General features: G+C 36.3%; 7 protein-coding genes across 8 annotated transcripts; 2 read left to right on the plus strand and 5 right to left on the minus strand.

Moving 5' to 3' along the window:
- Positions 1 to 314: 314 nt before the first annotated feature.
- Positions 315 to 1,995, plus strand: LOC108857296 (auxin-responsive protein IAA18). Of its 2 annotated transcripts, none has more exons than XM_018631259.2 (5): positions 315 to 873; positions 976 to 1,253; positions 1,369 to 1,501; positions 1,581 to 1,654; positions 1,736 to 1,995. In XM_018631259.2, exons 1-5 carry the CDS (start codon positions 668 to 670, stop codon positions 1,768 to 1,770), a joined length of 726 nt encoding a protein of 241 aa, XP_018486761.1. In that variant the 5' UTR covers positions 315 to 667; the 3' UTR covers positions 1,771 to 1,995. The 2 variants fall into 2 exon arrangements, with proteins under 2 accessions (XP_018486761.1, XP_018486762.1); XM_018631260.2 differs by having other exon boundaries at positions 318 to 873; positions 1,581 to 1,648.
- Positions 1,996 to 2,148: 153 nt separating this feature from the next.
- LOC108857295 (protein IQ-DOMAIN 27) lies at positions 2,149 to 6,173 on the plus strand. The gene is made up of 3 exons (XM_018631257.2): positions 2,149 to 5,095; positions 5,201 to 5,398; positions 5,494 to 6,173. Exons 1-3 carry the CDS (start codon positions 4,784 to 4,786, stop codon positions 6,040 to 6,042), a joined length of 1,059 nt encoding a protein of 352 aa, XP_018486759.1. The 5' UTR covers positions 2,149 to 4,783; the 3' UTR covers positions 6,043 to 6,173.
- Positions 6,174 to 6,199: 26 nt separating this feature from the next.
- On the minus strand, positions 6,200 to 8,848 carry LOC108856404 (pentatricopeptide repeat-containing protein At1g51965, mitochondrial). The gene is made up of 2 exons (XM_018630190.2): positions 7,944 to 8,848; positions 6,200 to 7,724 (listed from the first exon to the last, which is right to left on the minus strand). The coding sequence occupies exons 1-2, from the start codon at positions 8,700 to 8,702 to the stop codon at positions 6,519 to 6,521; spliced, it is 1,965 nt and encodes a 654-aa protein (XP_018485692.1). The 5' UTR covers positions 8,703 to 8,848; the 3' UTR covers positions 6,200 to 6,518.
- Positions 8,849 to 9,244: 396 nt separating this feature from the next.
- Positions 9,245 to 12,546, minus strand: LOC108856155 (probable mitochondrial-processing peptidase subunit alpha-1, mitochondrial). The gene is made up of 13 exons (XM_018629893.2): positions 12,353 to 12,546; positions 11,898 to 12,152; positions 11,509 to 11,805; positions 11,245 to 11,412; positions 10,979 to 11,146; positions 10,799 to 10,876; positions 10,637 to 10,703; positions 10,411 to 10,508; positions 10,152 to 10,221; positions 9,995 to 10,065; positions 9,845 to 9,894; positions 9,626 to 9,738; positions 9,245 to 9,518 (listed from the first exon to the last, which is right to left on the minus strand). Exons 1-13 carry the CDS (start codon positions 12,521 to 12,523, stop codon positions 9,472 to 9,474), a joined length of 1,653 nt encoding a protein of 550 aa, XP_018485395.2. The 5' UTR covers positions 12,524 to 12,546; the 3' UTR covers positions 9,245 to 9,471.
- A 3,826-nt stretch (positions 12,547 to 16,372) lies between these two features.
- On the minus strand, positions 16,373 to 18,659 carry LOC108862074 (jacalin-related lectin 5). The gene is made up of 4 exons (XM_018636101.2): positions 18,520 to 18,659; positions 17,560 to 17,765; positions 16,987 to 17,469; positions 16,373 to 16,888 (listed from the first exon to the last, which is right to left on the minus strand). The coding sequence occupies exons 2-4, from the start codon at positions 17,734 to 17,736 to the stop codon at positions 16,637 to 16,639; spliced, it is 912 nt and encodes a 303-aa protein (XP_018491603.1). The 5' UTR covers positions 17,737 to 17,765; positions 18,520 to 18,659; the 3' UTR covers positions 16,373 to 16,636.
- A 283-nt stretch (positions 18,660 to 18,942) lies between these two features.
- On the minus strand, positions 18,943 to 19,850 carry LOC108858736 (uncharacterized). Its single transcript, XM_018632619.1, has 2 exons — positions 19,737 to 19,850; positions 18,943 to 19,395 (listed from the first exon to the last, which is right to left on the minus strand). Exons 1-2 carry the CDS (start codon positions 19,848 to 19,850, stop codon positions 18,943 to 18,945), a joined length of 567 nt encoding a protein of 188 aa, XP_018488121.1.
- Positions 19,851 to 21,072: 1,222 nt separating this feature from the next.
- On the minus strand, positions 21,073 to 22,109 carry LOC108836880 (jacalin-related lectin 5). Its single transcript, XM_056986048.1, has 2 exons — positions 21,616 to 22,109; positions 21,073 to 21,519 (listed from the first exon to the last, which is right to left on the minus strand). Exons 1-2 carry the CDS (start codon positions 21,973 to 21,975, stop codon positions 21,268 to 21,270), a joined length of 612 nt encoding a protein of 203 aa, XP_056842028.1. The 5' UTR covers positions 21,976 to 22,109; the 3' UTR covers positions 21,073 to 21,267.
- Positions 22,110 to 22,173: the final 64 nt, after the last annotated feature.

A 22,173-nucleotide genomic window follows, 5' to 3' on the forward strand; every position in this document is an offset into this window, starting at 1 on the left:
TCAGTTTTATAGTAAAGAGTAATTATAAAATTGAATATGATAATATAAATAGAAAATGTAGAAAAGACGAGGGTGAGAAAAAAAGGGCTTATGCTTTGCTTACGGTTCTTTTCAGAGAGAGAGAGAGAGAGAGAGAGAGAGAGAGAGAGGAGAAGATGGCGTGTGTTTCACACCAATAAATTTATTTTTCTATTTACTGTTTTTATGTATTAACGTTCTGGTTAGATCCCTTTTGTTTTCATCTGGTCTAATCACTGTCTCACCTTCCGTATCAGTCTGACTTGATATATATTCGCTGTATTCCCAAAAATCTCGTACCTTTGGAGAATCGAGAGAGTTAATAAAGTTGGAATAAAGGAAGTGCATATCTATGTGGTGGGGAGAAGAGGAGACGAACCTACCAAAAAAAAAGCTTACATTTTTTTTTTAATAGCGAAGCTTTTTGGTTCCACCTCTGTAGCTTCTCACACCATTTATTAATCTCCTCTCTCCCTCTTCTCCCTTTCAGAGTTGCAGAGACTTCGTGTTTGCTCTTGTCAGAGAAAAAAACAAAAGACAAAAATTAGTTCTCTTGCGTGAACAAACCTTTCCAAGTACTTTTTTCAAGTCTTTCCTTGTCTAAATATCCTTCTTTCGGTCAAAAGAACGCAACTTTCTCTAACACCTTATGGATGACTATTCAAGAAACGGTGAAATATCTCCAAAGCTGCTCCATTTGATTCCACAAGGGAGAAGAAGAAACTGGTTTCACAATGACCAAGCTTCTGTTTACAACAAGGAAGAGAAGAATCTTGAGCTAAAGCTTGGACCACCTGGTGAAGATGATGAACACATCAAGAAAGAACCAAAAGACAAAACCACATCTCAGAAAAGGTCTAAAATCCTTCATGTTGCTCTGTTTCACATTTTTTACATTATTTTCAATATTTTATTAACAAGTTTCCTTTTTTATTTATTTGATGTCTTGTTTTAAAGAACTGCTCCTGGTCGAGTGGTTGGTTGGCCTCCGGTTAGATCATTCAGGAAGAATTTAGCAAATGGAAGCTCTTCAAATGGTGTTGACGTCAAGAACCAGAGGTGTGGTGATGATAATGGCAGAGCAAAGACAATGGAACCTAAGAGGCAAGGAGGTTTGTTCGTGAAGATCAACATGTATGGTGTTCCCATTGGTCGTAAAGTCGATCTCAGTTCTCATAATAGCTACGAGCAGTTATCATTCACCGTCGACAAGCTCTTTAGAGGTCTTCTTGCAGGTACAGTTTCCCCTTACAAGAAGATGTTCTTTTTTCTAAAAAAAAGAAGAAGAGGTTTCTGCTTTTGCTCAAATCAAAACTCTTTGTGATTATTGTCTTCTTCTAATGTTATTAGCTCAAAGAGAATCATCATCGTTTGGAGAAGAAGAGAAACCTATCACTGGATTATTGGATGGGAATGGAGAATATACTCTTACTTATGAGGACAATGAAGGAGACAAGATACTCGTTGGAGATGTCCCATGGCAGTAAGAATCTTTTTAAATTTGTTTCTTTGTGATTTTTGGTATCACAGAAATTGATTTTCTTTTTCTTTTTTATTGTCAGTATGTTTGTATCTTCGGTGAAGAGGCTTCGTGTGATTAAAACCACTGAGATCTCTTCAGCGTTAATATGTACGTGTAATATTCCTACTTGAAAACATTTTTCTTGGCTTATGACTCTTTATGTGAGATTATAAGAATATTATTTGAATTTTGCAGATGGGAATGGTAAGCAAGAGAAGATGAGGAGCTGAAGAAAACAACCTTTACAGCTTAAAGTAGAGACGTTACTATGTTTTGCTTTTTCTTTTTCAACTCTGGTGAGTTTTGGTCTTTGGAAAGTCTATAATTCAAGCCTGATGTACATCTTTTGAATTTTGAGAATTTCATACTAAATGAGTTGTGTTAGAACTCAATCAAGTTCAGACATGAAAAAGATGATTTAGGTTCTTTAGTAATATTACAGATCCTTTTAGTCATTTTAGTCTCCTCTGTTAAAGCTTTGCATCGTATAATTAGTCACACTTATTAATGAACTCTTTTAAAACTACAATTTTATTTAAATATTGTACCTCTCTATTTCTGCATAGCATCTTTTTTGTAAAGAAAAAAAACAATATTTCTTCTCTGCAAAAGGCAAAAGCTCTTTAGCTTTCATTAACTCTACCTGCTGTTGTAATGTACTATGTGAGGGAAAGGTTTTTAAATTTATAACAACTTTTCCTAAAATGAGGTTTTTAAATTTATAACAACTTTTCCTAAAATGAGTTGTAAGGGCATCTCTAACCCAACTCCATTTTTTACTCAAAAATGGAGTAAAAGTGAATATGGAGTAACATATACTCCAATTCAACTTCATATCTCACTCCATTTTGAAGTTTACTCTATAAATGGAGTAATCTATTTTTTGTTTGTTCATGACTCCATTATGAAGTGAAAAATGGAGTAGGGTTGGAGCAATTTTACTCCATATTCACTTTTACTCCATTTTAGAGGAAAAAATGGAGTTTTACATTGGAGATGCTCTAAGAGCATCTTCAACCCCATTCTATTTTCTACTCTAAAATAGAGTTTAGAGTAAGAAATGTTCCAATGGTACTCTATTTTTCACTCTATAATAGAGTGAAAAATAAGTTTACTCTAAATATAGAGTAAGTTGTTTTTTATTTGTTCATCACTCTATTTTTTACTCTAAATATATAGTATTATTGGAGCAAACTCCATCTCTATTATAGAGTGATTCTATTTTAGAGTAAAAAATAAAGTGAACCTTTGGAGATGCTCTAAGGAATCATTTCTTTAAACCAGTTTCTTGTCACATTTTAACATATTTGTTTTGGCCAACAAGAATTTTTGATCAGACTAATAAAGATTTAAAGATTGGTCTATTGCATGCGTGCATGCATGCATGTTGATCTCAAATACTATTACTTTTGTATTTCTATCTTTTCTTGGAGTGGAGAGAAGCAAAATAAAGGGCAATTTTTATGTATACATATGATCAATTCATTTGAAGAAGAAAAGAAAAATCTGGTGGCTATGGAACTGCATAAAGAAACTTAAATAGACAGATTGAATGCAGTAAAGAGTCTTTTTCGCTGAGAGACTTGCAAAACTATTCAAAGCAGCAATATGCGACTCACTACCTACTTTTTCTTTTTGCCCCAAAATATGTTCATTCTAATGTCTGGTCTAGTCTACTACATTGATATGATGGCTGATTCTGTTATCCTCAACATTTTAGGAACAAAAGATTAGTGTTCTAATTAGATCAAAGCAATGTTAACGCATTCATTTGCATGTTAAGGATAAGAAAAGAAGACTTTAGTGTTAGCACCATGCATGTTTTTTAATCTGAAATAAGTTTTATTCTAAAGAAATACTTCAAATTCTCCAAATGTCCAATGACCAATCGTCAAGAAGACGTCAAAATTCTGAGGAAATGAGGTGAAAGGCTTACTCTTAGTGCAACATGGTCCAGTGATAGGGTATAATTAGGTGCTTAGGTGAAAAATAATAAATTTGTTTCAATACATTTTATTTTTAATATATTTATCTGAAATGTTGACTATTTATATACACTCTTGATATCAATTTAATTAATTATTGAATTTACTTTAATAAAAAAAACTGAATGCTATTCAAAAATTTAAAACGGTCCGTTACCGTTTAAACCGACCAATCAGTGGCATTAACTATGTTTAACCATAAAGAAGGAAAATATATTATCTTAATTAGCACTTTTAATTCATTTTGTAAAATGGAGTCAAAGAAGGAAATGCTTAATTACTGGAATTAGAATAAATGTGATGACTCTAGCACGTTGATCCATTACATAAAGGTACAATTTCTTATCGTTTGAGCAATTTTGTTGGAGGTAAAGAAACTACTTCCGTCCTTTGAAGGTGAAGTTCTACTTTATACTTTAATCGTTAATAGAATTTAATATTTTCTAATTTATTCTTTGCTTGCATATCATTGTTCCATTGCGTTTGATTTCATAATGCGTTCCTCGATCTGTATATTGATTTTCATAACGCAAGACAAAAGTGAACTTGCTTGTTTCTCGAATATGAAAATGATTACAAAGAATTTGTTTTGTCTCTCCTTGACATCATTTTCTTTTGTCTTGTAATTCACTTTTATATTTTCACGAGGCTGTGTCAGATCCTTCTCTTTAACCTTCCTTTTCTGCAACACAATAATAGTTTTGGGCCATCCGTTATTTACTTATCTACTACTCAGATTCTCCAGATTCTACAGCCTGAGAAAAATGAGCATAAATAATTTGTGTCTTACATAAAAGAAATATTTTGTCTCTTAAAAGTCTTATAATATAAATTTCATTATAATTTATATGATTATATTTCAAATTACAGGTTTACATGAGTGAGCCAAATTATTACTTTACAGTTTATAATCAATTTTTATATAAAGATCTTATTCGTGGTAATGCTCTTCTTTTAGCTAAGTTCGTGTCAATGTTCTATAGTGGGATGCTTTGTATATTTGTGAGGAAATAAATAACTACTATCAGAGGCATACAAGAATTCCAACAAGATTAAAATAGAGTCTCATTAAAATAAAATCTTTATAAGTATTTTTTTAATCGATGCGATGAAATTTTGTTTTCTTCTCTCCATACAAAACGTTCTTTTTGGGTTTTCGTGAAGTTATCTCATTCTTAAAAATCTTTCTGAAAAGTCACATCACAGGTTACAAGAAATAAAGTTGTTTTTGGTTCTACCATATCTCCACCATATCGAGATGGGCGGAGCAGTGAGATGGTTTAAAGGGTTGTTTGGCACTAAGAAGAGACTGGCTTCCGGTGATGGTTCCGACAAAGGCGGTTCCTGTAATGTCCCGACGGACACAGTTCGTTTGAGACCTTTCTTGACGGATAAAGAGAAGGAACAGAACAAGAACGCGACTGCTGTTGCAACCGCCACAGCTTTAGCCGCAGAGGCAGCGGCTGCGGAAATGGTTAGACTGACCGGTGAAGGAAGAGCGGGAGATATCATCACGAGGGAAGAACGTTGGGCCGCTGTGAAAATTCAAAAAGTTTTCAGGGGCTCATTGGTAAATTTTCACATCTTGATAACGTTTTTTTTTTTTTTTCAAAAGATTATAAACGTTCTAACATTTGATTGTAAATAATTGTCGATTTCTTGTTTTTATGGTTAGGCGAGGAAAGCGTTACGAGCGTTGAAGGGTATAGTAAAGCTACAAGCTCTAGTGAGAGGATACTTGGTAAGGAAACGCGCGGCTGCGATGCTGCATAGCATACAAGCTTTGATTAGAGTCCAAACCGCTGTGCGTTCTAAACGCAATCGCTGCCTCAAGAAAGAGTCTAACAACATGTTTCAACCACGACACTCCTTTGTAAAGAACCAACTCAGCACTTTCTACTGCCTTCTTGTTCGTTAAGCCAAAAACCAAGACTTTAAAAGTGTTTTGTCTGATTCTGATATTGATAGGATAAGTTCGATGGAGTGGAGCATGAAGAGAGACATCAAAGGAATGTGGAGACTGATGACATGTTTAAGAGGAGACCTAAACCTAAGCAAAAGCACAATGCTGTCGCAATGTCTGAATATGAAGACTGTTTTGTTTACCGAGGGAGTCATTTGGAGTTGAACTTACCAAAGGCGAAGTGGAAGTTCGGGACTGCGCAAAACACGCCAAGATTGTCATCTTCATCGAAGTTTGCGACGACACCGAGATTAACATCTTCATCTCACCACCACACGGCTAATAATAATCGCTACTATGTGATGGAGTCTCCTGGTAAAAGTGTTTATGGAAATGCTCAGTCTGGCTATGAAATGAACACCCCTAGTCCTGGCTACATGGAGAACACACAGTCGTTTAAGGCGAAGCAGCGTTCGCATAGCGCACCTCATCGGCTTTCTGAGAGGAACCGGTTGTCGCTAGATGAGGTTACTATACCTTCCAAGAATCGCGGTAGCGGAGGGGAGAGTTTGCTGCAACAACGCTATTCTTGTTCCAGCTACATGATTCTGTAAAACCTTTTTTTTTTCTTCAAGAATTTAGTAATGACTTTTCAAATGTTGCCTGATGCAAATTTAGGGTTATAATTTTCAAAATTTGTTTTTAAATCACAAAATATATTTTCACTGTACCCTTTTTGCGTAAATCTTGAAGATTAATAGAACAATGCAAAACTGCAAATGGATAAATAAAATTGAGATACTTAATAATACAGAATTCGTAGTCGAGTTTTGGATACTACAAGGGTTATAATATTATAAGACTATGCAACACATTCTTGATCAATCAAGGTACCTAAACTTATTCTGAACTTCCAGCTTTACTAATTCAACAAGACACAAACAATGAGGTGCCACTACATTAAAGAACCATGTGACGCGATAATCTTTGAGCTTCAGGTTTTTGCTCTAACCTGGTCATCACAATACGGAGAAGACGGTGTTTGTACAGAGTTCACTGGAAAAAAAAGCCTCAAGACCCCTTCACGTGGCTACAAAGGACTGACCACCCAACCAGTTATGGGATTCTTCCTACGAATCCGTGACTTTCCATGAGAGCCAGATTGCAACCGTTCAAGAACACTGTAAGTAATGGAATCAGGTGTGAGTCCTTGCTGTTTCATCCTTGTGTACATATCAACTGCTTCCGCGGTTCTTCCACTCTTCTCTAGACAATCAAGTAATATATTGTAGGTCACAATGTTAGGTTGACACCCTTTAACAAGCATCTCTTCGAACAATCTATACGCCATTTCGACTCTCTCCGTCTTCCCAAAACATTCCATCAGAGTGCTGTATGTGACCACATCAGGGTTTAATCCCTTTTCCTGCATCTCCTTGAACCTCACGTGAGCTTCATCCACATCACCGTTCTTCCCCAAACAATTAATCAAAGAGTTGTAAGAAACAATGTCCGGTTTACAGTCACTACTCTCTAGCTCCTCGAAGATTTTGATAGCCTCGTCAACTTCTCCTACACGACCGAAACTCGAGATGAGTATATTGTACGTGAATATGTCTGGAGATGGACTACCATCCTTCTTCATTTTCTCAAAGAGATCATGTATATGAGATACTTGCTTTTGCTTCCCAAGCGCAGAGAACACAGTGTTGTACATCATAGTATCCGTAACCACGCCTTTCTCATGAATCTTGCTCAACATCTCTATAGCTTCAACCGTTTTACCCGCGCCGCATAAACTCTCTAGCATCGACATGTAACTATCCCTCTCTCCTTTCACAGGGAAGCTCCACATATCACAAAACAGCCGGTGAGCCTCACTCACATGCCCTAGTTTACTCAACGTTCTAACCAAATAAGAGTATATCCCCTGAGTCATATACCTCTTGGACATCTCCACAATCCCATCTAACTTCACAAGCTGACCTTCAGCTACCAAAAGATTCAAAACAAGACTGTACGTATACTCGTTTGGTCGACAACCCGTTTCCACCATTCTGGAGAATACCTGAATAGCCTTATCAACCATCTTGCCTTTTGCAAGAACTTGCATAAGAGTATTGTAACCAACCACGTTAAGAGTAAGCCCTTCGGTTATCATCTCATTGAACAGATCAACAGCTTTGTTGTACTTCCCAATCCTTCCCATTGTCCTGATCATGATCGTGTACGAATACTCGTCTCCTCGACAATGCTTTCTCTTCATGTCTTCGAAAACTTGACAAGCCTGATCAATCTGACAAAAGATAGTGTATCTTTTCATCTTTACATGAAACAAGGCTGGGCATTTTATCCAAAACAAACCGAAACTCACAAAACACCAAATAGTTCCGACATCTCTTAACCAAAATCGAACCGGAACCGAACCAAAAACATTTGGATACCGAAAATACAATTCATACACCTAAAAATATTAGTTTATTTATATTTAGTTCTAAAATTCAGAAGTAACTACCTTTTCATCTTTAGCTAAAGCATCAAGCAACATATTGTAAGCGAAGACGTCGAGCTTATGCCCTCCTCTTCTAATCTCGCAATACACATCGAAAGCCTTGGACGAATCACGAGACCTTAAGTAAGCTTGAAGGAGACACTTGTACGTGAAAGAGTTCATCTTCAACTCCCATTTCTTCACCAGCCCTAAGCACATTTGCAAATCCTTCGTGTCCCCGAAGAAACCTATCAAGATATTAACGGTGGAGATGTTGCCACGTGCGTTAGACTTCACCATCAGGTCGAGAATCGAACGGACGCGGTCGAATCTGTCGGGGAGGTTTGACTTGGAGAGGATCAGGATGATGCGGTTGTAGAGGAACGGGTCGTGGTGAGAGGCGGGGCACACGGAGGGGACGAAGTGGAAGAAATCGACGGCGAGGCGGGGGCAGTTTAGGGATTTGAGAATCTCGGAGGCTTCGTCGGGGGTTAGGGAGAGTGAGAGGGAGGAGAGGTAGTCAGAGAGGGAGGAGAAGGGGTCGGAAGAGGTTTCGCGGCGGAGGAGGAGATTGGTTGCTCGGCAGATGAGGTGACGGCGAGGGAGAGGGTAGCCGCGTACGTCGGAGGGGAGGGGATTGGGAAGAGAAACTTCGGCGGAGAGAGATCGGCCGGAGGGAGATGATGAAGTGACCTTGGCGACATACTTGGTGGCGTATCCTCGCCGGTTGGTTCCGGAAGTTACATCGATAAGGATTAAGAAACGGCGGCGGAGAAGCCTCATGTTTGCGGCGGAGAAGGGAACGAGTTCTCTTTTGAGTAGGAAGCCTCGTTGTAGATGACCGTTTTTATTTTAAATGGGCCTGAGTTGGTACAAATGGGCTTATAAATGCTAATGGTCCGCTTATTCCCAGTTTTCACGTCCTTGTGATTAATCTCTCCTTAATCAATCACAATTCACAACAGTGTAGCTTATGAATCCTCTAACAGATTATGTCTTGAAGTTTATCAAACAAACCGTCTGTTGTATATATAGCTAAATTAGAATCTGAAACGCTTCCAAGTGTGATTCTTCCACTAGATCTTCAAACGAATTCTATTCCATGCTTGATAAAACAAACAATAATGAGAATCGAGACAAGAACAGAAAAGTGTTTTCACCGTTTGACTACTTTACTAGAGTTCTTCCTTCAGATAGGAGAGTTAGGGTAAGGTTTTGCCCTATTAAATGTAGTAATCGAGTTAACGATCATCATTTGACGGTGGTGGGTCAATACCTGAGTCTTGTTCCACCAAGTAACGCAAATTGAACCTGTACCGTAAAAATGACGTACAGTAAGTAGTATACTGCATTGAGTTGTAAGAAATATTTAGTGGAATACAAATAATTCTCGAAAGTTGGAGAGACGGACTGGAAAAGTGTCAGCCGTTTCAACTGCAGATGGTAACAAAATCCATTTCGTAGAAAAAGAAATTAAAAATGGTCTTCTCCCAAAGATCCTTCTTTATTTTACATGTCCCATTGTTGATTTTCTTCCAAACTGTTTGCTGCTTCAAGAAAACTTGCTGCTTACGGTATCGTAGCTAGGAACAGACAACACTGCCAAAAGAAAGAACCAGACACAATTTCATGACACAAGATCTTGATTTTTTTAATGACATTAAATATGTACAAGACTAATAAGAAAAATGTGAAAATTTGTTTACCATCTCCGAAGGAACCCATTGTCAAAGGCTTTGAGATAATCTTGCTCGTGAAATCTGTAATGTCTTTCAAGGTTAGTCCATCTACTGTCTTCAGGAATTGCTCAACTGGTTTCCTGCAATATTTATTTATTTATATACACACTGTGATGCACAAGAAGAATACTAAGCTATTGTGGAAGTCCTAAGTTTTGTTCGTTTCTAAATGACTTTTGCATGTACCTCTCTCCATATGTAAGAATCTGCCTGCCAATGTCCTCTGCTGCAATCATCTGCATAGGACATGCATTAACTCTTTAGTATAAAATCTAATCAGTTCGAATCGAACAAACATCCTTTGCAAGCAAAACGGTTTGATCTTAGTGAGAATACCCGTGATTCCAAATTCATCAGAACTGCAGATTTTGTGGCTGCCTTGGCACGATCAAGATGCTTCTGGTTAACTGTCCAAACAAATAAACAGATGTAAACAACGGCTACGACTTGTTAAGATTAGAATAGGAGAAAACAGAAGGAACAAACTGCAAACCTTTTCCCCCGGCAACATCTTTCATTTCTTTAGCTGCTAATTCAATTGCTTTTGCAGCGAACTCGGGACTCTACAACCATGGATGTAAACCATATCGATATCACTTTATTTACCCTCACAAAATCGATATTCCCTATAGGTATTAATATATCCACACAAATTGGTATTCCTTTATATACACATCTATCAATAATGAGATTAAGTTGTTAACTGATATAAGGAAAAGCACAGTAGCAACATCAAGATTGCTGAAACTCACCGAGCAACCATAGATTCCAAACAATCCGGTGTTGTTAAAGATGCTACTGAATGCAGTGCATGACTGAAATTGCTGATACTCGTTTAGAATACGGAGATCTGCAATCGGTCATAGGAACTTGTATCACTATTACTGATCGCTTAGAAGGCTTGAGAATGCTTCATGAAATAGTTCTATAAACACCAAAACAGAGAGCTCAAAAAGGAAAACAAAAGATTCAACTTACAGAGCCATGAGTGCATTCCTTTTCCAGGGCCTCCAGCAGAGAACGAGCCACCTCCTCCCATAAGCATCTAATAGCAATTCAAATTAAATTTTATTGAGTCTTTATTAATAAATAAAATTTGATTGAAACAAGTAAGTATTTTTAACTATTCAAGTTAGACACCTGGAGAACAGTGGCTATGACTGCTTCTTTCTCGTTATTCCAGCCAGGAACCTCAAAGGCAAGAGCAAAGTGTGTAGCCTGCAAATGTCAGAACAGAAAGAGCTCAAGTAGTATTGGTGACATAAACACACTTTCATCTCAAACACACTTGTTCAATGAAAGCAAATCTGCCATGATTACCTCTCCACCAGTATGTTGGCGGAAATCTCCACCAGTATACTGAGATTTTGGCTCCGCCTGGCGCGGTACATTAGGAAGGTCAGAAGTTAATGGCTCAACAACTTTTAAAAGTTCCTCGTGTTCAACTCCACTTGCTGCCAGCACCATACGTGCAGCAGTGAAATTCTCCTGAAAATTTCCCATATCAAATAAGTAAGCACATAAGGGTATCAAATTAAGTAAACGACTGTAATCACAGAGATTCTCAAAAGCTGTTGCGGTCTTACAGTCATAAACTCCTCCAAGAGTTCGTCATTCAATCTGTCCAAAGCAGACTCGGGTGCGTAGAGAGGATTCGCCAATGCACCTGAATAACCAGCAGAGTGAACGGCCTCCATGAGGAGCCCCATAGGGTTCTTGGCAAGCTCCGCTATCTCTAGCTTCATCTTACGTAGCTGCCAGATAACGACAAGACAAATAAGTCACCTAAAACTCTCCACCAGAGTTATCAAAATAACAAGAAAGGGAAATAAAAAAAAGAAGGGATTCACCTCCTCCTCGACTTCCCAAAATACGAAAAGAGGGTTCCTCACACTGTCAATAAGAACTTCAACCATTTCAGGGACATAGGTTTTAAGAGCATCAATAGTGTAGCTCATTTGCTCCCGAGACGCAGATGCGGAGGTGTTGCCTCCAATAGCTTCTATCTCCCTCACAAGACGTACCTGGGTCCTGTTTATCGTGCACTTGAAAGCCATCCTCTCAAGCAAATGCGTTGCTCCACGGAAATCAGGAGTTTCGTAGATAGAACCACAATCAACATACAAACCAATGGAAGCTGCCGGATTCTAACACACACCCAAGGTAAAATAACTTCGTTTCAGTTTATTTACCGCATTTTTTTAAGAAAAGGAAAAAAAAACATAAGCTTTTAACTTACGGGAGACATCTCTGAGGCGATTCTGAGACCATTAGGAAGAGTAGTGATCTTAAGTTTGCTTGGCTCAACGTGGTCAGCGAGTGGTGGAGGAAGAGACACACCCTGTAGCGGCATGTCCAGTGAAGGAAGCGGAGAGGATGATCCATCATCGACCCAGCTGAAGATACGTGGAGGAGAAGAACAATAAGAATAAGGAGTAGCAACAGCACTAGAACTTGCATAACGCGCCGGTCTCAAACTCCGGCTAAGAGATCCCTATCATAAAACAAGAATATGAACTGTTAAATCAATCGCAAATTCGCTTCCATTTCTCTTTAATCGAAAATCAGATTTGAATTTAGAAACTGCCGAAACAAAAGACACTCGATCACTCGTAAAACCTAAACAGTAATAACAGTGCCATCATCGCTACGCGAAGCTGAATGGTGAAACGATGAAAGGTTAAGGTAACAGACCTTGAGAGCCCTGGCTCGTGAAGCTGCCGTGCGATACATGGCGACTGTGGAAACCCTAAATCGGAAGGGAAGAGATGAACTGAGAAGGTACTGACTGAGAGTTTTGCTGCTTAACGTACTCGGCGATTGCTTATCATAGGCCCAAATATTTATTTGGGCTTGGCCCATCATATTAATTAGTTCACGAAGTCCGTCCTAACTAAAAACTGTACATCAAAAGAGAGTAGTGTTCGTTAGTTTACATGCAGCTGTGCAAGTTAGATCTTCGTTCAGAGCTGAGCGATTAAACAGTTTACATGTAAGTTTAAGAATGTACTAATGTAACTCTTACCGTTTTGGTTTATACATTGCTTGCTTTCTTTCTTCTGATGGTCGTTTCTCTCGCTGGTGGATAGTATCTCGTTCGGTTCTTGTTAAGTTTTTTTTTTGTAAAAAAATGTAGTTGAGGTCCTATCAGCAAAAGGGAGGCGTATCAGAGTCAGGGCCAGTCCTAGATCATCTATCTTATTAAACATTCTGTTGGACCTAACATTTATTTTGTAAATTTTTAAATTAAATATACATTTATACTTTATAGTTAAACATACATTAAATCACTAATGTTCATTTCTTTATACTACTATCCATGTTTCCAAACAATATACTTATTTCTTTATAATACTATCAATGTTTCCAAACAATATACTTATTTCTTTATACTATTATCAATGTTTTCAAACAACATATTTTTATACTACTATCAATGTTTCCAAATAATACAATAATTAATCTTAATTATTTTATATCTATCATTTTCTCTTTAAAATTTTGTAGAAACGTCATAATTTCATAAATTGCAAAATAGTGAACTTTAAAATTTCGATTATAAGATTACAAATTATGAAACTATTACAATTTAAATCTAATTAGATTACATATCGGTCATCCATCAGTTCAATCGGTTAGTCTCGGGTTTTAGTGATTTTTTAATATGAATATTTTAAAAACATAAATTGAATTGTCAGATCTGCGGATTAACAGGTATAATCACAATCGGGTTGAATTTAAAAATACTGATTTAAATACACACTCTTTAAAAAATACCAAAATATTTGTTAAATTATTAGTAAAATTTTTCATCGTAAAATATCCCGCGCTTCAAAAGCGCGGGTCAAAATCTAGTGCCTAGTAAAACATTTGCAACCATACCCTTAAAATTTCTGAAAAAATATTACATAGACATCAGCCAAAAAAAAAATAGATTTCGGTTAAAAAAACTTTACATAGACATTATTACAAGCCACCAAAATCTCAAAGCCGATCCTGCTCAGAGTCTCTTGATTTATTATTGGATTTTATGCGGTGATAAGGTTAATTTTGAGGCATGTAGGTTTCCCTCGTTCTGTTGTTTCTATCGGTGGATGGACTTTTTGGATCCACTTTGGTTGTCAAGCTATCAAGTGCTATACCATTGGGGTTTCTAAGCTAATTTTACTCTTCAGGTGGTTATTCTTTTCTGCTGCTCTATTTTAAAATCTTCGCCAATATCAATTTTAATTTTGATTTTTTGTATCTATGTTTAGATATTCGGATATGAGTTCTAACACCTTTCTTTTGGGCTTTAGTTTCCGAATATATCTAATTATTTTCTACCAATTTTTTGTATCAACTTTGTATTTCGTCGTCGGAATAATGTTATTAAATGTTAAAAGTAAAAAAGCTTATGGTTTTTATTCAGAACTAGGCCATTCAATTTATTTATTTATTTTTTTTTTTTTTAGGCCATTCAATTTAATAGTAAGATATCGTAGGAACAAGTGAAGACTTTTGAGTTCTATTCAGTTTGAGTCCGAGTAAATCCTGTAACTCTGCATAAGATCCATTTTTTTAACACTGAATATTATTAAGCCATAGAGGCAGGGTTCAAAATAGAAACAAGAGTTTCCAAACACAAGATAGCCAAAACCAGTAGGTAGGCAACAAAAGATAGTAAAAGATAAAGAGATGTTGAAACAGGAAGCATTCTCGAGAACCCATATCACTCACTACGAAAGAGGAGTAAAGATGATGGATGGTCTTTCAATGAAGAGCATTCGGGGGTTCAGCTTCAGCGTTGATCAGGGGGCTCAGCCATGTAGGACCACCTGTAGCAGTATAAGACTGTAGCCGAAGGTTTTTAGTAACACTGTCTGCATAAGATCCATTTAGAATCAAACTTATTTCAAATTCAGTTAATAATACTTCAAGTGCTAATACTTTTAAATATCATATCAAATTAAACATGAGATTTCATATTTGAGTTTTTTTATGTTTCTAATATAAAATTTTAGGTACTAATTTGGATATTCGGGTTTTATTGGAGAAGAGAGAGGTGGGGTTGCGTTGGGTTTTTTTAATAAAAAATTTTGAATTCACTTTTTAGAATAAACCTATAAATTCACCGGCCAATATATTTTAGTTATTTTAGATGTTCATCATAGAAGATGAACCCAAAAATTTCTCTTTTTTATATGTCTTGGGGTTTGGTCGAATTCCAGTAACAACTGCAACCCGAAATACAGTCTTATAGGATCAATTCATGTATTCTTACCGATCATTTACGTTATATAAATTTTCAGATTTGACTTTAGTTCAAATTTCATGTTCAGTTAAAATACCCAAACTTATTAACAAGATCCAAAAAAAACGTACCCAAATAAAAAAAGAGATATTAGGCTCCATATACCTACAAAAAACTGATATTAGCAAACTACCCTAACACTATTATTGACACTATTGATAAAATCTATAATACAATATTGTCCCTGCCCAAATTATCTCATCCTTCTCTCTTCTTCCCTCTTTCGTGTCTCCTCACCAAACAATCTTCATCTTCTTCCTTCTTTCTCTTGTTCTTCTTCTATTTTATATGTCTACTCAAAATTGAGCTGGTTTACTCTAAAGGAAATATCATTTCGGGAAACATTGTTAATTCTGTGCTCAATTATCTAGATCATGTCGATGTCTCACTCACTGCTACTCCTACGGCGGCGATTAGACGGACTGTGGTTGATTAAGTTTTTCCTGAAGCAGTTTGTGGCTCTTCTATTACTCGCTGGGTTGATTCAATTAGTGAGGAATTCGGGAATCGAATCTCGAAAGTTGATGGTTTGGTGAAGACCACAACGAAGATGATGGAGGTGGTAGTCAAATATAATGAGCAGGTAAATCTTTACTTAGTTGTTACAATACATGTTACAGATATTTAAAATGATTTGTAAGATGTTAATAAGTAACTGACATTGGGTGATACATAGATTGTTAAATGATACGAAATTGGTTACCGGTCTAACAAGTCACATAACATTGTACGTCAAAACTTAACAGTTATATTTTATATAATATGTTTCTATTAACTGATACATGTTTGGTTAGTTGTTATAAAACATGTTATCGTTGTTTTATATTAGCTGCCCAAGATCTTAAAAATACATATTGATACCTGGTATATATTTTGTTAAATGATAAAAGAAAATTTATCGTGTTAATTTAATCATTATATATTCAACTGATATATTCTTAACGGTTAACAATTATTGTATTATATATATATTAAACAATTGTATTATGTTTCAGCTTAGCGTTATATGTCTATTGTTAACATTACTAATAATTTATTGTGTTTTTTTCTTTTTATATATTGTGTTTCTTCTCTTTTCTGAGATAGTTGCAGGTTGTTGAGTCTGTAAAATCTTTTGGAAAGTTTAGAGTTTAAGAAGAGGAAGATGTGACTATGTGATGTTGCCTTAAAGAGAATAATTCATAATTTGGAGATTTAAGAAGAAAATCGATTGACTTGAGGAAGCTTTAATCTGTTGAGAAAATTGGAGAAGAAAGAGATAGATAATAGAAATGTGAGCCGGGAAAAAAAAAGAAACAAAATAGAAATTTAGGGCATAGGTAAAACGGGAAAGGAGAACACAATTGTCTACAGAGAACATGAGTTTTTTATGGTTTGGGGTAGTTAGCTAATTTTGTTCTCATTTGTGTATATCTAGCAAATTGTCTCTAAAAATAAACATAGTCATACTTTATGAAATCCACAAATGACAACAGAAACATCGCACTCAAACACAAAAATCACACTCAAACATAAGAAAACGTGAAACATAGTCTTTTTTTTTTTTTTGAGAAACAACATAAAACGTATTATTATTTAAGAAAAACAAACATAAAACGTATTTAGTCCATACGGAAATCCACACAAGTATGGCTCTGATGTAACCTTATTCATAGGGAAATCAAGAAACGGACCCAACAACGATTTCAGCTGGTGATTGGAGCGAAATAAGCTCCAAGAGAATTGAGTTGCGAGTCAGCGAGGCCATGAAAACCAACGATCTTCTTGTCTTTCACTTCAAGTGAAATATCTGTACCTTCTTCTCCAGGAACTTTTTCAAATCCATAACATTCTGAAGTCTTTGTGTTGGTTATGAATTTAATTCCCACAATCTTGTTGGATGAATCAGACCAACCCTTCGCAGAAAGTAAATACTCGTTGGGATGACTTACCTCAAACTGCATGATCATGAGCAATCCAACATGAAAACTTTTAGTAATCCCACGATAACATATTTTGATTTGAGAAAAGTAAAATAGAAACATAAAATAAAGACCGTTCTAATGGAAGATCTGCCACCCTTCACACCATGGGCGGGTCCTTCCTTTGTCTGTCCGTTCTTGAGATAATCAAACCTGATTTGCTCAATACCTCTACCAACTGCGATATGTATCTTTGTCACACCGTCGTGATCACCTCCATCATCCCATTCATTGCCTCCGTTGCCACCTTGAGCGTCAAGTTTTTGAGTACTAGATCCGCTTCCACTGTTTGAGTCATCACCTATGGAGTTAGAGCCGAAATAAGCTCCGATGGCATCGATAGCATTACTGCTACGTCCATGGAATCCAATAAGCTTTTCTCCACTTTCACCTTTGAACTCGAATTCGGTTCCCTTCATCTCACCGAATAAAGGAGAGGTAAATCCTTTAGAGGTTGTGAAGTACAGCGATGTGATAAGCGTTGTATCATAAGAGTAAATATGCTTGTAGGTTCCACCAACGGCAGTGATACTATCTTTCGGATAATCCACTGAAAACTATATTTCATTTTTTTTCAGTAGTACAAACGAATTAGTAACGAAAAAACCGAGTATTTAACAAAAGCCACCAACATATTTATTTCGTACCTCTTTTAGTTCGCCACGAGCCGCTCCATGCTCACGGATCTCGACTTTTCCGTTCTTTACGTATTCGATCTTGATATAAGTTATGTTTACATCATCGGCTCCCACAGTTATTTTCTTCACACCTTCAAAACCAACATCGTTGAATCCTTGTCCTTTGTTACCACCAAGCGGTTCCATCGTGGCCGTTCAAATCCGTCAGATATCTCCTGAAAACACAACTATTCTTATTCTCTTTGTTTGGCAACTAAGGAGTGTGAGGACTAAGGATCAAACTCAAACTATTAAATACTACACATTATATTCACTTCCACCGCCAACTGGACCCGGTTTAAATTCAGCTATTTGACCCGTTCGATCAGAATTGTTAATTATCGTGTGAAACCATAACCATATTTTCCATTCAAAAATAAACTGATGAAAAAATACTATATGGTTAAATGTACAGTTTTTTTAAAAAACGACACGATCGGTATCAGAAGAAAATAAGAAACAAAGCATGATATTTAGGAGAGGAAAAGACAACAAAGCAGCAAAAAATGTCTACTACTTTGTCCGGGAACATCGTGGACCAATGGTAAAGACTGATGGATTTATTCCTGACTAGGTTGCGAGTTCAAATCCTGTTAGAAAGAACTACTAAATGATTGTCTCTAGATATCCCACACGGTCAGCACATTTGCAAACCCGGTACGTGAGGCTAATCATAGTGCACGCATTCTCGAAAAAATAGTTTGGATATGTTTGGATCTGAGATCTACCCTGAGTTATTACTAGTTACTACGGTCTACGAACTTTTTTTATAGAAAGTAAAAGAAAAAGAAGTTTATCTAGGAAATGTAGCCACATACAAAATGTTTTGTTTTATATCCAAATCCTACCTATCTTTGATCTGATATACATAATAATCAAGAAAACTAGAAATGTGATAGAATATTTTTCGACCAAAAATGGAGAGAGTACCTGACTGAAAGATGATGGGGGAGAAGAGTGAATCGCAATGATTTGGGGTGGCTAATGGTTTGATATTTATTGTCATTTTGGCGATAAGGTTAGATAGCCGTAGAGAATAATTGGTGTAGAAAATTCGCACGTTTTCTTTAATTCTGTCGCCAAAATGTATACAATCATTCTCAGTCTCCACCGTCCAGAAATAAATCAAAAAAAGTGTTGCACTATAAGTCTAATACTAATATAGTTAGTTCCATTGCTTATGATTGTAACAGTGCAATAATTAGTGCATAAATAAGCTTTAAATTTAAAACAAGAAAAATATATGGCTTTTTTTTTTATCACTGAAATGATTCATTAAGAAAAAGCTGGAATGAGCCCAAACCAGGCCCATTCGAAGAGGTCTTAACACAAAAGGAGATGGGCTTTTAGAGCCTACTTTGCTAAACTGTCTGCTAAAGAGTTTTCAGATCGACGAAAGTGCGAGAAAGAAATAGTTGCAAATTCAGAGGAGATCAATCGGATGTCTTTCACTATATCGATGATCTCTTTTGACTGGGTGTTGCCGGTGATTGCTCTAATGAGCGTTCTGTTGTCGGAGAAGACGTTGAGAGACGAGACCTCCAGGGTTTGAGCCATGCATAAGGCTGATCTGAGCGCCATAGCCTCTGCGACGAGTGGAGATCCGACGAACTTCTCAATTGCTGTTCCTTCAATTGGAGCCTCCAAGTGTGCGCCGGTAAAGACCCAGGCTACTCCTGCTAGCCGATGATCCTTGTTCCATGCCGCATCCGTCTTGCAAGTTATAAGGCGTTGGTGTCGATGATCTGTTGTTGTGCTTCCTTGCGGTGTAGGTTTTAGATTAGGTATATGTGCTTTTGTTGAAAACTTTATAGGTAAAAATAATGTAGAAAGTGCTTCAAAAGCTAAACAAATTCTTACTAATCATACTCTCATGTTTTTATGAATTTCTTATATATACTAGAACCCGTGCGATATCGAACGAAAACTAAATAAATATTTATATTTTCTTTTTGAGACAAATACCATGCTTTATTAATTCAGAAGGAAGAGGTTAGCTTCTTGAACTAGCCATCCCAAAATTACAGAGTTTACATAGGAGAAAATAGAATTTCGTAAACAATCTCTTTTAGGAAGAAGGTCCGTTTTTACATTACGCTCTCTAGGGATGAAAGAAATTGAAAAAGATGAAAGAAATTGAAAAAAACTGTAGAAGATGATGATAGATCAATGAATTCATTCCATTCTGTAGCCATAGCAGGCCACTCTTCTGCATCGTTAATCAGTTTGACAAGTTGAAGAGAGTCCGATTCAAAGGACATCGATGTAATATGATTAGTGATCTTAAATTATACGTGGACGTTTTTAATGATCTTAATGACTTATATACTCAACTTTTATAAATAAAAAAAATATGTATATATATATATATTTATATTAATATTAAAATATGCCATTTTTAGATTTCACAGGATTTACCAATGTTATTCACAAAATACATATCTTGCTATTCAATTTATCTCCAATAAAATGAAAAACCGGATATAGTTATAATGTGCTAAAAAATAATGTAACACATTAGTGTGTAATAGTAATGAGTAATCACATCTATCTATCCTATTAAAAGTGAAGTACAAATGGGAAATAACCCTGACTTTTTCTCATTATTTACGACTCCCTGCCATTGGTTTTATTAAAAAAGATTTGCTAACTAATCTACCTCATTTCACGCAAATCTAACCTACAAAAAGGCCCATTACGTTTTTGAGTCAACAATTTGATGGGCTAAACCATAATAACTACACCTAATCTAGCTCATCTCACAGCATGCTCTTTTGTTTTTGTTTTTCTTTCCCAACGGTTTGGGTAGTTTACTGGGGCCTACTGGCTTCCATTTTGTTTTGTTTTGTTTCCGTTTGGTTATTACATCCCTTTGGATGAAACAATTTGAAGTTTTTTTTTTTGCTAGAAAATAATCTAAAATATTAAAGGGGAAGTACAAATTATATTTACCCCTTAAAATTGCACAAATATTATAAAAGAATGCCACTAGAGTTAAACACTATGTTTTGTATTTAAATTGAACCGACGTCGATGTTACTAAACCGGTTCGTTGTACTTAAACCATTCAATTGTTGTAATAATTACCATTTCATGGCTTTAGTCATTCATTCTTTTCCAAAATTTAAACCATAACTTATGTAGAATAGATTCTATTTTATTTTGACTCTGCCAGGTATACACATAATTATTTCTAAACCAATGTCCAGGTATAAAATGAAAACCTGTACAACATTATATTTTATACTCAAATAAAATGAAAACCTGTACAACATTATATTTTATAATTAGACATTAAACAAACATAATAAAATACACCAATCTAAACAATTAAAAAATATGAAAGTATAAAATTTATGTTTAACATATTATAATTTCAAATATACATCCGCGCGGGCGCGCGGGTCAAAAGCTAGTTCTGGTTTAAAAAATAAAACCCTTTTTCTAGTCTTTATAGGATTCAACGAAAAAAATAAATCCAAATGAAAATAACAGAGACATCCTTTATTCATAAGAAAATCAAGAAACAAACCATACAAGTGACTACACCAACGACACACTAAGACAGAAACAAAAAAACATAGCTCATCAAGTCACCTCGAATTGACAAATCCACAAGTTTGACTCTGATGTAACTTTATTCACACGGAAAGAAAGAAACAAACCCCAACAAAGTTTTCAGTTGGCTACTGGAGCGAAATAAGCCCCAAGAGAAATGACGTGAGAGTCCGCGAAGCCATGAAAACCGACGATCTTCTTGCCTTTCACTTCAAGTAAAATGTCTGTACTTTCGTCTTCAGGAGATTTATCAAATCCATAATAGTCTGAAGTCTTTGTGTTGGTTTTGAATTGAAGTCCCGCAATTTTGTTGGATGAATCTGACCAACCCTTCACGGAAAGAAGATACTCGTTTGGATGACTTATCTCAAACTGCATGATCATGAGAAATCCAACATGAAAACTTTTAGTAATCTCATTATAACATATTTTGATTTGAGAGAAAAAGAATAGAAACAAAATAAACACCGTGTTAATGGAAGATCTGCCCCTCTTCACACCATGGGCGGGTCCTTCCTTTGCCTGTCCGTTCTTGACATACTCGAACCTGATTTGCTCAATCCATCCACCAACTGCAACATGTATCTTTGTCACACCATCGTGATCCCCCCCGTCGTCCCAGTGATTGCCTCCCTTTCCTCCTTGTACGTCCAGTCGTTGAGTGCTAGAACCGCTCTCAGTTCCTTTTCCTTCTTTTGAGTCGCCGCCCGGTTTAGAACCAGTGTCGAAGTAAGCCCCAATAGCATCAATAGACTGACCAGCACGTCCATGGAATCCAAGAAGCTTTTCTCCATTTTCACCTTTGAACTCGAATTCTGTTCCCTTCATCTCACCAAATAAAGGGGAGGTAAATCCTCTTGAGGTTGTGAAGTACAATGATGTGATCAGTGTTGTATCATATGTGAATATATGATTATAGCTTCCACCAACGGCCGTGATGTTATCATTGGGATAATCCACCGAAAACTGTATGTCAATTTTTAATTTCATCAGAAACAAAACAATACGTAGAAAAAAGAAATTGAA

This window comes from Raphanus sativus, chromosome 5 (genome assembly GCF_000801105.2).
Source record: "Raphanus sativus cultivar WK10039 chromosome 5, ASM80110v3, whole genome shotgun sequence".
In the NCBI taxonomy this organism is placed as follows: domain Eukaryota; kingdom Viridiplantae; phylum Streptophyta; class Magnoliopsida; order Brassicales; family Brassicaceae; genus Raphanus; species Raphanus sativus.

What these genes read in the sequence shown, in the direction of transcription:
- LOC108857296 (XM_018631259.2), top strand. Translation starts at nt 668, where the DNA reads ATGGATGACTATTCAAGAAACGGTGAAATATCTCCAAAGCTGCTCCAT. An exon ending in AAAACCACATCTCAGAAAAG is followed by an intron (nt 874 to 975) that starts GTCTAAAATCCT and finishes CTTGTTTTAAAG; the next exon opens with AACTGCTCCTGGTCGAGTGG. An exon ending in TTCAGCGTTAATATGTACGT is followed by an intron (nt 1,655 to 1,735) that starts GTAATATTCCTA and finishes TGAATTTTGCAG; the next exon opens with ATGGGAATGGTAAGCAAGAG.
- LOC108857295 (XM_018631257.2), top strand. Translation starts at nt 4,784, where the DNA reads ATGGGCGGAGCAGTGAGATGGTTTAAAGGGTTGTTTGGCACTAAGAAG. An exon ending in AAGTTTTCAGGGGCTCATTG is followed by an intron (nt 5,096 to 5,200) that starts GTAAATTTTCAC and finishes TTTTATGGTTAG; the next exon opens with GCGAGGAAAGCGTTACGAGC. An exon ending in TTCAACCACGACACTCCTTT is followed by an intron (nt 5,399 to 5,493) that starts GTAAAGAACCAA and finishes TGATATTGATAG; the next exon opens with GATAAGTTCGATGGAGTGGA.
- LOC108856404 (XM_018630190.2), bottom strand. Translation starts at nt 8,702, where the DNA reads ATGAGGCTTCTCCGCCGCCGTTTCTTAATCCTTATCGATGTAACTTCC. An exon ending in CTTTAGCTAAAGATGAAAAG is followed by an intron (nt 7,725 to 7,943) that starts GTAGTTACTTCT and finishes ATCTTTTGTCAG; the next exon opens with ATTGATCAGGCTTGTCAAGT.
- LOC108856155 (XM_018629893.2), bottom strand. Translation starts at nt 12,523, where the DNA reads ATGATGGGCCAAGCCCAAATAAATATTTGGGCCTATGATAAGCAATCG. An exon ending in TCGCCTCAGAGATGTCTCCC is followed by an intron (nt 11,806 to 11,897) that starts GTAAGTTAAAAG and finishes GGTGTGTGTTAG; the next exon opens with AATCCGGCAGCTTCCATTGG. An exon ending in TCATAGCCACTGTTCTCCAG is followed by an intron (nt 10,704 to 10,798) that starts GTGTCTAACTTG and finishes AATTGCTATTAG; the next exon opens with ATGCTTATGGGAGGAGGTGG.
- LOC108862074 (XM_018636101.2), bottom strand. Translation starts at nt 17,736, where the DNA reads ATGGAACCGCTTGGTGGTAACAAAGGACAAGGATTCAACGATGTTGGT. An exon ending in CTCGTGGCGAACTAAAAGAG is followed by an intron (nt 17,470 to 17,559) that starts GTACGAAATAAA and finishes AATGAAATATAG; the next exon opens with TTTTCAGTGGATTATCCGAA. An exon ending in GCAGATCTTCCATTAGAACG is followed by an intron (nt 16,889 to 16,986) that starts GTCTTTATTTTA and finishes ATGATCATGCAG; the next exon opens with TTTGAGGTAAGTCATCCCAA.
- LOC108858736 (XM_018632619.1), bottom strand. Translation starts at nt 19,850, where the DNA reads ATGTCCTTTGAATCGGACTCTCTTCAACTTGTCAAACTGATTAACGAT. An exon ending in ATCTATCATCATCTTCTACA is followed by an intron (nt 19,396 to 19,736) that starts GTTTTTTTCAAT and finishes TTACCTATAAAG; the next exon opens with TTTTCAACAAAAGCACATAT.
- LOC108836880 (XM_056986048.1), bottom strand. Translation starts at nt 21,975, where the DNA reads ATGAAGGGAACAGAATTCGAGTTCAAAGGTGAAAATGGAGAAAAGCTT. An exon ending in GCAGATCTTCCATTAACACG is followed by an intron (nt 21,520 to 21,615) that starts GTGTTTATTTTG and finishes ATGATCATGCAG; the next exon opens with TTTGAGATAAGTCATCCAAA.